Source organism: Barbatula barbatula, assembly GCF_947034865.1.
Source record: "Barbatula barbatula genome assembly, chromosome: 2".
Taxonomy (NCBI): Eukaryota; Metazoa; Chordata; class Actinopteri; order Cypriniformes; family Nemacheilidae; genus Barbatula; species Barbatula barbatula.
Window position 1 is genome coordinate 30,794,511 of NC_136767.1, and position 10,217 is coordinate 30,804,727.

The following is a 10,217-nucleotide window of genomic DNA, read 5'->3' on the forward strand; positions in this document are numbered from 1 at the left end:
GTGTCACTTTCTCCGCCTCCTGCTGTCTGCTCTTTACATTAAAGCCATAATGCCTGTGGAATCACATTGATATCACTTTGTATGAGTCAGAAAAGTGTTTCAATGATGTTTATTGTTTGGTGTTGAATGTTATTATATTCTGGTGTCGATCATTGATATGCTTTTAAACTCAACGCTATTATATGGATCCTTTATATAAACGAAGAGCTCCATCCACCGGTCATTAATGGAAATGCGTTTGAAGAATATTAATACATCATCCATTAAACTCATGAAAATACCAACAAACAACCCACAGATCTCACGAATGAACAAAGTTAAAGGTTTACATTTTACCTTAATTATTAAATCAATTATTTGATCATTCATAATGTATCTAATTGTTTAATTATACGTTTAGATTTGAATGTGTCATTAAATATGTTTGAATAAAAAACATAGTTTATAAAACTAAATACATAAAACATGTAAATACTTATTAGGTAAATTCGGCGAAATAGCAAAGGCTCATAAACATGCTCATCCCATTCTTCTGTTATGTACTCGATACTGGTGACACAAACATTATAAATTGTTATTATTATTTTTGTTTGTCTGTATTGAATTTTTTAACTTAACTTTAAACGCTTTATTTTCTTTAACCTTTATTTTGATGTCGGAAGAAACGTCAATGGCGTCGGTCACGTGATTTTCGGCGCCATGTTTGAATATGCGCATGCGCGACCAATTTGAGCTTCATCGCTTAACGTCAAAAGTGTGTCTGGTTAAACTGAAAGTGGCCATTATAAGAGACATTACAGATACTTAGCCGATTGCAGAGACTTTAGTATGACCCGGGTCAGACAACATCCTCCCAGAACACCTTAGCAACGCCTTAGCAACACTCTGCAGGTGCGGGCGGTTATTGTAGGGGTTTCTATTAATAACACAATAAATGATGATCATATTTATTAATAAACTTTTTTAGTACCAAACCAGCGATTCTCTCCAGTTAACTAAAGCCTCACATCTTCCACCTGTTTTTTTAACAGGGCCTAAAACACTCTTAGCTGTTATAAATACACTTGTAGCCCACTGCTTCTTAGGGCTTATTGCAAAGAAGCGGTTATTCCATATGCTTAGCAAGGTTTCATGAAATAAAGTAAATAAGTGATATTTAGGCTATGTAATGCAGCCAGCATTTATTAATCTGGATATTTTATAACAGCTCATAACACTCTGCTCAGCCAATCAGAATAAAGGACCAGAACTGACCGTTTTATCATTTTGTTTTAGAAGCCCCTAATGGACAAAACACTGGACACAGTTCCCCCCAAAATTTATCTCATATTGGGAATAGCCTTCGTTCAATCTAGACTGTTTTACAAAAACTTTTCAAGTGTGCATCTTGTAACAAATCAATGGCTCTGGTATATTTTAAGATATATTATTTTAAGGTAAGGTTTGTCATGTGTATCTATATGATTGTGTGTGTTAGACTTTGGTTCTCTTGTTCTTTGTGTCAGAACACATTACATGTTTCCTAACCATGTGTTCACATCTATCACCATCTATAACCAAGTCAACACACACACACACACACACACACACACACACGACACAGGACAATTCTGAAAATAGACTCAATGTCATGAAACCTGAGGAAAAACACCCCAAAAGAAATTATGTAAAGTTGTTTTTGTTTTACAGAAAACTGAATCAAATTGTACACGGTATACGACTTAATGATCTGTATGTGAAATAAAACAACTAAACAACGGAAACAGGAAGTGCTTTGGTACTAGTGTTTTTTACGTCTTGTGAAATGCTCTATAGGAATGAAGAAGCTGTTTTTTGGTTGGAGGGGGCTTTGCGTTTTTAATAATAAAGTATATTTCAAAACGGTAAAGAAAAACTTGTTCTATTAAAAGCAACTTCATCTCTTTAAGTGGAATGACCTTTGATCTTTAGTGATAACACGTCATCAAAATGATTGTGGATTGAAGGAGAAATGCAGCTCATGTTTGTGTTCAGTCATTCTGTTTGTTCAACCATCATATTTAGAGAACAGATGTGACCCATTGATCTAAACACACACGGCTCTGAGAGGATATTGATTTGTTGACCTCTTTTAGTGGATTTAGTTGCATTTTGGATTCTTTTCTCCCGCAGAAGTATTGTGGATGATGCACGATTGTAAATTAAATGCGTTTCTTTGACTGTAAACAACACTATTATCATGACCATCAGAGAGCATTTCAGGATTTATTGCTGTGAGACTGTCAGATTGTAAGTCAGCGTAGTATGACGTATCCAACACGAGGAAAGTGAATATGCCTTTATGGGAAAAGGACTCAAGTAACAGTTTTAAAGTTGCTGATGTACTTCATGTACAGTGTTATTTGAAGCACGGTGAAGTGAACAGTATAAATGATTATAGTGATGGTAATGGCAGGGTGCAGGTCTTTTAGCGTGCCGATATGACTACAGGTAGGAATTCTGGTCCATAGCCTTTGACTTCAATAATCAAATGTAATCTTTTAGCCTTTATCTTGTTCAGATGTCCTGTGTGGGATGGGTTCTCCTCCGCAGTAGATATTTCTCATTTGATAGGAAACATCTACTGGTTTAAACTTTTGCTTTACCTTTTCAGGAGTGACATGCCAAGTCTGTTCGCCGTTGAACATGGTGAACCTCAGGACTTCTCGCCCGAGGCTTTATAATATCTGCTGTGAGAGTTTGAGACAGGAATGAGTTTGTCTAGTGTTGAATGAGATAAGAGACGGACAGAGATAACACTTTCATCAGGAGACAAGATGACTTTGAAGAAAAGAGTCTAATGTGGGCCAATCTGAATCTAGGAGTTGCTCTCAGTTCATGCACATCTCAGCTTCCATCGGAGTTATTTCTTTGTGATTTGATGACAGAACAGTGATATTGAGTATAGATTGTGAAAATCAGTGATGAATCAGATTCTGTGTCTTTTGATTGTCATGTCATGAGTGTTTGTAGGTAAAGCTGGTACAGAACACGCACTTGTGTCTCTTTTGCACTCTTCTGTGAAATAACCTCAAAAACTAGCGAGACGTTTGTAATGTTTCTAAACTCACACGCTATGTCTGGTCTCTTCTGTGCACCGGAAACAACAACTTTTTCTGCCACGATATGGCACGACACGGATAATTCACAACACGGCAACAATGAGAACACTGCTTTTCTGTCTGATGTAATCCACAGATATCTGTGTAATGATGTTTTATTGGATTCTTGGACTTGTGGTTTTTGGAACAGCATTAAATGGTCAGAATGAATAAGTGCCATCATTTTCCTTTTTTACAGAATACACGGTTTCACTTTTTTGTAACTACGTCACATGTTCGATGGTACAATAGCTTGATCCTGAACAATGAGAAAGGGATTTGTTGAGATACAACATGGCTTTTGAAACACTTTAAACTTGAGAACCGCTTTGCATTGCCTGATGGGTAATTTTTGTTATTTCCATGGTGTTGATGGAGAACTTTTATTTTAAAGCCCATAAATGTGATCTATAGTTATTTGTTCTGTAACAAAGGGGCTTAATTTAGCCATTTAGTGAATAACTGTTGTAAAGAAATCACACTGTACAAGTTCAATCCAATGAGTTAAATTAAAACAAATATGTGTTTGTCAGCCATCTGTGTCCGGGAGTGATAACATACATCCAAACTGTGTTTAAAGACTTTTTCAATTTGATATATTTGTTTATTATATTGTTGCGAAGCAGATTTACAGGAAACATATATGAGAGAACCGTATGCATAAAATTAAAAATACAAAAATGTAACTAAATATGTTTAATATATGAAGAGTTTCATTCATAACTTTCATTCACAAATGTAAATTTTTTTTTATTATTATTGTGCATTCCAATGAATATCAATCAAACTGCAGTTGGTTTGTTAAGCCATAATAACTAAATAAATTCAGCCAACTACACAATAAAACACAATAAAAACACAACAATAATGAAAAACATGATTTATAACTAATTTAAAAACGGAGTTTTCTCATTATGAAACCAAACTCATCGTAGATACATATATTGCACATAAAACACATTTTTGCTCTCTAAGGATTTACCATAAACTAGTATAATATTAGCCGACCAACGTTACCATAGTTACCAGCTGTCACCCGTTTGGCGCGTGATAAGCCTTCGTGCGGGTAAAGTAATTCCACATCATATAGCAAACGTGAACTAAAACATCATAACTCGAAAACCATAAACACAAACACTTAGTTTTACAGCGTCTATGAAAAAAAACAACCCCTGTTTCTTTAAGAGCTCGTGACTCGCGCTTGTAACATTTCGTTATGACGTCATCAGAGGCATTTATATAGACGCGCTGAGCTTCGACTCTTCAGTTCTTAGCAGCGCTCGAGACGAGATCTCTACTGGTGACAAATGGCGAACATCGAGATGAACCGCGTTGTGTTCGGTTCGTTACTATTTATTGAACTATTTATTGAACTTCCATGAAACTTTTGCAAACATTTGAAGACTGTTTGGCTCGTGTAATCGAGGAGTTCGCCAAATGTTTGGCTTTATAAAAATATCAAATGTAACGTTAACTGCCGCGCATTTCACATTAGCGTTGTATGCTAACTTTATTTCGGTTACATTGAGAGTAAAACTGACATTTTAACGTGTGAAAGCAAAACTGCTTAAATCTGTCGTGTTGAGATATTTTGTTAAGAAATGCAGTTATCGCCATCGCCACAGTTTTATCCCAAAACAAATGTAATGGGCGTGGCCTGTTTGTTACAGCTCTTAAGTCCGTTTTAACTTGTTTATTGTTTGTAAAGCAAAAACACAAACATGCAGAAGCTTTATTTGCTTTGAATCCCTTCATGTGTGAATCAGCCGCATTAAGTTTTTCCATGTGTTGTTTATGCTCTTAAAACAAGAGTTTTGAACATGTTTTTCCAAATATATATGTTCATTTGAGTCAAGCTCATCTGTAATCAAATAATGACTCAATGCATTATAATCAACTGTTTACTTGTCAACATTAAGCTTGTTTGTTGAATTCAACGTTGTAAACTAAAGCTGTAAATGATTGCCATCCTTTATTTTGATGTTTAGTCATAAGGTGTTTTTCTCTCTCTTTCAGATGAGTATCCATCAACTAGAAAACTACGTTTCTGCTTCAGAAATAAGTGGTTTGCCTTTAAAGAAGCTCTGGGCATTAGAGAGAAGCCTCGGGTGTATGACCCACTGCCTGTCATGCCCGAGTTCGATTTGACTGGGCCAACTAAAGGTGAGTCCACTTTTAATGATAGATTGTCATCATATGTATGGGATTCATTTTGGACAACTAGCATTGTGTATATTAACCATTTTATTTTGTGTTTTTCAGTTCCATTCAAAGCCATGTATGATATACAAGGGAAGGTGAAAAACGGAGTTCATGTGGCTCATCGGAGGTCTGATGGCCAAGAAGTAAGTGTCATTTTCCTAGCCGTGTACACCGAATAAAACATTAGAGTTTTGATTAATATTGAAATACGACTTAAAACATATTTTCGCAGTTTTATTAAGAATTTCTTACATTTGTTGTAGTTGTTAATGCAGAGCACTGCTATGAATGTTTATATAGATGTCACGTGTGCGGTGTGAGCGCAAATTTGATCATTTTACAAATGCTTGATACCTTTTCTCTTTGCAGGTCTTCGTCAATGCTTTGTTCAGCTATGAAGATTACGACATTAGATGTGTAAGTAGAAAAGATTGTACAAGATTCAAAGTAATGTAATTTACAGTGCAGTCCAAATGTCACACTGAAAATCGAAGGAAAACCTGAACATGAAAGTGAAGCTTTTTGTTTGTGAAAATGCATAGTAATCCTTGTCTTAATTATAATGTACGAGTGTTTATTAGTAACACATTCAGATCAAAATATCTCGTAAATTAAAAATATTTGTATTCGTTTTGTCAGACTTTTGGACCCCACTGTATCTTAATACAAACACTACATAGAAATGAAAGATTGTCCTTAGACAGCTAACCATTTGTTTGTTTAACATTTTCTCTAGCCTGGCTTCTACAGGTTATTAGATGAAGAAGTGGTTGTTAATGTGATGGTGTCAGGACGAGAGAGAAGCCCGCACGTTCAACCGTTGCATCGCTGGTTCAAGCAGAAAAGGAAAATCATCCTGGTGTATGAAAATCCATCCACAAGCTTGAAGAAACACATGAAGAACAGCGGGGGATTTCTGCCTGAAGCGGAAGCACGCGTCTTATTCAAGCAGGCAGTTGAAGGTGTAAAACACACCCTGGACCACGGCGTTTCTCACCAGAAGATCGGGCCCAGGAAATTCTATATAGACAAGAAGACAAAGCTGCTCAAATTAAACCTCTTTGGCCGTAAGGAATTCCTCCCCTCCCTCGAAGAAATCCGCACATTCAAGGGTAAGTGTGAGCACTTGTGTGCTGTGATCCGTTCACAAAGTTTTGAACATTATGTACATCACATCCAAGCTTAGTGCTGCAACAATAACACTGTTGGAATTGACTGTGGGTTGGGTGCCATGACATATCCAATAGATATTCTCTAATCCAACAAGAGACTGATATCTCACTGTCGGGCTAAACTGTGAAAATCTCTTAACTATGTTAACAGGTCGAGACATCGAGCTCGGCCACATGAAGGCCAAGAGAGTCGATGCAGAAACATCATCAGTTTGGAGTCTTGGCAAACTGGCATATGAAATGATGCATGGGCACGAGCCCTATAAAACCAAGAAGGTGATAAAGATCAAGACACTAGACCTGGACTCCAGTTTATCCAGAGGTGAGAAACATACATGACAACATTAATGTGCCACATGAAGAGAACATGAGACGCATAACTAATGATCTTTTGTTAATTCTTTCACAGAGTGCCGTGATTTCCTCACCAAGTGCCTGGAGAAAAATCCAATGCGCAGAATAGATCTGCAGGAGATGATGGCACACGAGTGGATGAATGAAGTACAGGAAGGTAAAGAAATATTGGCAGTGTAATATACAGTTTAACATTCAACATCTGGAACTAATAACGTGAAACGGGACTGTTATTGGAATTCATTAAGGATCATTCGCATTGTGTATATTGTGTAACGTTTCCTTTTGTATGTTTTGAAGCAACATTTGAAGATTTCACGGATCAACTAAAGGAAAAGCAGCTGTTCCAAGGAGCTTTTATGACTCGAATAGCTGATGGCAGAAAAGTAAGTGTTATTTTTGGATGCTAACATGTAGACTGATTAAAACAAGAAAGAAATTGCGTTTTGATTAATATATTGAAATGTGACTTAAATGCAATGAGAGATGAAATAGTTGTCGTTTGTTTTGCTATATTTTCTATTTCTTGTATTTGTTGAGGTGCTGATTCAGAGCACTTTTATTAATGTTTATATATGGCGTCTGCGGATTGAGTTGATGTACTAGAAGAGGTCCTGTTAAACACATTTTGTCATTCAGCTCAAATTTATACAAAAAACACAAGTGTAAGTTCAAGTTTTATCAATTTACAAATGCTTACGGACCTTTTCTCTTTGCAGGTCATTATAAAAGTTCTTATCCCGGATGGCAAAGGAGCGACGCATTCGTTGTGTAAGTTGACAAGATTTGACTGATTTAAATAATGTATCTACAGTTGTGTCCAAATATCACACTGAACATCTAAGAAAAACCTTGTCATGAAAATGAAGCTTTTTGTTTGTAAAAAAAACTGATATTGAAAATGTATGTAATGTCGTAATTACAAAGGACAAGTGTTTATTAGTAACATAAATATTTCTGGAATAACACATTTTAAATAAGAAACATTTAGTAATCAATGCATTTTAAGCTCAAATTTATATATTAATAATACAATTAATAATTATTAAATTCGAAGGATCAGAAATAGTATTTTTATGGCTTGTTTCAGGCTTTTGGACCCCACTGTGTCTTAATACAAATGCTTCATAGATAAGGTTTTGTAGTCAGCTAAACATTTGTTGAATATTTCTCTAGCCTGGGTTCAGGACGACCGTCAGGACATTCAACAGATGGATCTGATTTGCCAGAAAGAGGCATCCTTAGAGAGTTTACCAACCCAGCAACCCAGTAAGATAAGGCACTCGTGCTGTATATGCATGTGATGTATAGCATGTGATGTATAGCATGTGATGTATAGCATGTGATGTATAGCATGTGATGTATAGCTTGTGGTGTATAGCTTGTGGTGTATAGCATGTGATGTATAGCATGTGGTGTATAGCTTGTGGTGTATAGCTTGTGGTGTATAGCTTGTGGTGTATAGCTTGTGGTGTATAGCATGTGGTGTATAGCATGTGGTGTATAGCTTGTGGTGTATAGCATGTGGTGTATAGCTTGTGGTGTATAGCTTGTGGTGTATAGCACGTGATGTATAGCACGTGATGTATAGCACGTGATGTATAGCACGTGACGTATAGCACGTGACGTATAGCACGTGACGTATAGCACGTGACGTATAGCACGTGACGTATAGCACGTGACGTATAGCACGTGACGTATAGCACGTGACGTATAGCACGTGACGTATAGCACGTGACGTATAGCACGTGACGTATAGCACGTGACGTATAGCACGTGACGTATAGCACGTGACGTATAGCACGTGACGTATAGCACGTGACGTATAGCACGTGACGTATAGCACGTGGCGTATAGCACGTGGCGTATAGCACGTGACGTATAGCACGTGACGTATAGCACGTGACGTATAGCACGTGACGTATAGCACGTGACGTATAGCACGTGACGTATAGCACGTGACGTATAGCACGTGACGTATAGCACGTGACGTATAGCACGTGACGTATAGCACGTGACGTATAGCACGTGACGTATAGCACGTGACGTATAGCACGTGACGTATAGCACGTGACGTATAGCACGTGACGTATAGCACGTGACGTATAGCACGTGACGTATAGCACGTGACGTATAGCACGTGACGTATAGCACGTGACGTATAGCACGTGACGTATAGCACGTGACGTATAGCACGTGACGTATAGCACGTGACGTATAGCACGTGACGTATAGCACGTGACGTATAGCACGTGACGTATAGCACGTGACGTATAGCACGTGACGTATAGCACGTGACGTATAGCACGTGACGTATAGCACGTGACGTATAGCACGTGACGTATAGCACGTGACGTATAGCACGTGACGTATAGCACGTGACGTATAGCACGTGACGTATAGCACGTGACGTATAGCACGTGACGTATAGCACGTGACGTATAGCACGTGACGTATAGCACGTGACGTATAGCACGTGACGTATAGCACGTGACGTATAGCACGTGACGTATAGCACGTGACGTATAGCACGTGACGTATAGCACGTGACGTATAGCACGTGACGTATAGCACGTGACGTATAGCACGTGATGTTTATATATCTGGATGTTGTCCACATACACCGTGTAAACTCGCTTCTGATAAGCGCCCGGTTAACGTACGCGTGGATAGGCGCCCGGTTAACTATGGAAAGCCGTTTGGGTCATATTTCGCCATCAACCAGACGCCTGGTGTTCAGATGACGCCTGTTTTTACGCCATTCAAGACGTACAGACGCCGTAAATTACGGCGTTTGCGCCTTAGAAACGTTGTTAATAACAGAATAGAACATTATCAGTTTGGAGTCTTGGCAAACTGGCCTATGAAATGATGCATGGGCACGAGCCCTATAAAACCAAGAAGGGGAAAAAGACCAAGACACTAGACCTGGACTCCAGTTTATCCAGAGGTGAGAAACATACATGACAACATTAATGTGCCACATGAAGAGAACATGAGACGCATAACTAATGATCTTTTGTAAATTCTTTCACAGAGTGCCGTGATTTCCTCACCAAGTGCCTGGAGAAAAATCCAATGCGCAGAATAGATCTGCAGGAGATGATGGCACACGAGTGGATGAATGAAGTACAGGAAGGTAAAGAAATATTGGCAGTGTAATATACAGTTTAACATTCAACATCTGGAACTCTTAACGTGAAACAGGACTGTTATTGGAATTCATTTAGGATCATTCGCATTGTGTATATTGTGTAACGTTTTCTTTTGTATGTTTTGAAGCAACATTTGAAGATTTCACGGATCAACTAAAGGAAAAGCAGCTGTTCAAAGGAGCTTTTATGACTCGAATAGCTGATGGCAGAAAAGT

The 10,217-nt window shown here is 38.0% G+C and overlaps 2 protein-coding genes across 2 annotated transcripts; both read left to right on the forward strand.

Moving 5' to 3' along the window:
- Nucleotides 1–4,398: 4,398 nt before the first annotated feature.
- On the forward strand, nt 4,399–6,832 carry LOC306903287 (uncharacterized protein; the record flags this gene model as incomplete). The annotated part of the gene is made up of 6 exons (XM_079472338.1): nt 4,399–4,460; nt 5,136–5,282; nt 5,382–5,464; nt 5,691–5,738; nt 6,058–6,433; nt 6,645–6,832. Exons 1-6 carry the CDS (start codon nt 4,427–4,429, stop codon nt 6,830–6,832), a joined length of 876 nt encoding a protein of 291 aa, XP_079328464.1. The 5' UTR covers nt 4,399–4,426.
- Nucleotides 6,833–6,919: 87 nt separating this feature from the next.
- LOC306907006 (uncharacterized protein) lies at nt 6,920–10,217 on the forward strand. The gene is made up of 5 exons (XM_079478819.1): nt 6,920–7,004; nt 7,148–7,233; nt 7,567–7,618; nt 8,024–9,986; nt 10,130–10,217. The coding sequence occupies exons 1-4, from the start codon at nt 6,944–6,946 to the stop codon at nt 8,149–8,151; spliced, it is 327 nt and encodes a 108-aa protein (XP_079334945.1). The 5' UTR covers nt 6,920–6,943; the 3' UTR covers nt 8,152–9,986; nt 10,130–10,217.

What these genes read in the sequence shown, in the direction of transcription:
- LOC306907006 (XM_079478819.1), top strand. Translation starts at nt 6,944, where the DNA reads ATGCGCAGAATAGATCTGCAGGAGATGATGGCACACGAGTGGATGAAT. An exon ending in GAATAGCTGATGGCAGAAAA is followed by an intron (nt 7,234 to 7,566) that starts GTAAGTGTTATT and finishes TTCTCTTTGCAG; the next exon opens with GTCATTATAAAAGTTCTTAT. An exon ending in AGGAGCGACGCATTCGTTGT is followed by an intron (nt 7,619 to 8,023) that starts GTAAGTTGACAA and finishes ATATTTCTCTAG; the next exon opens with CCTGGGTTCAGGACGACCGT.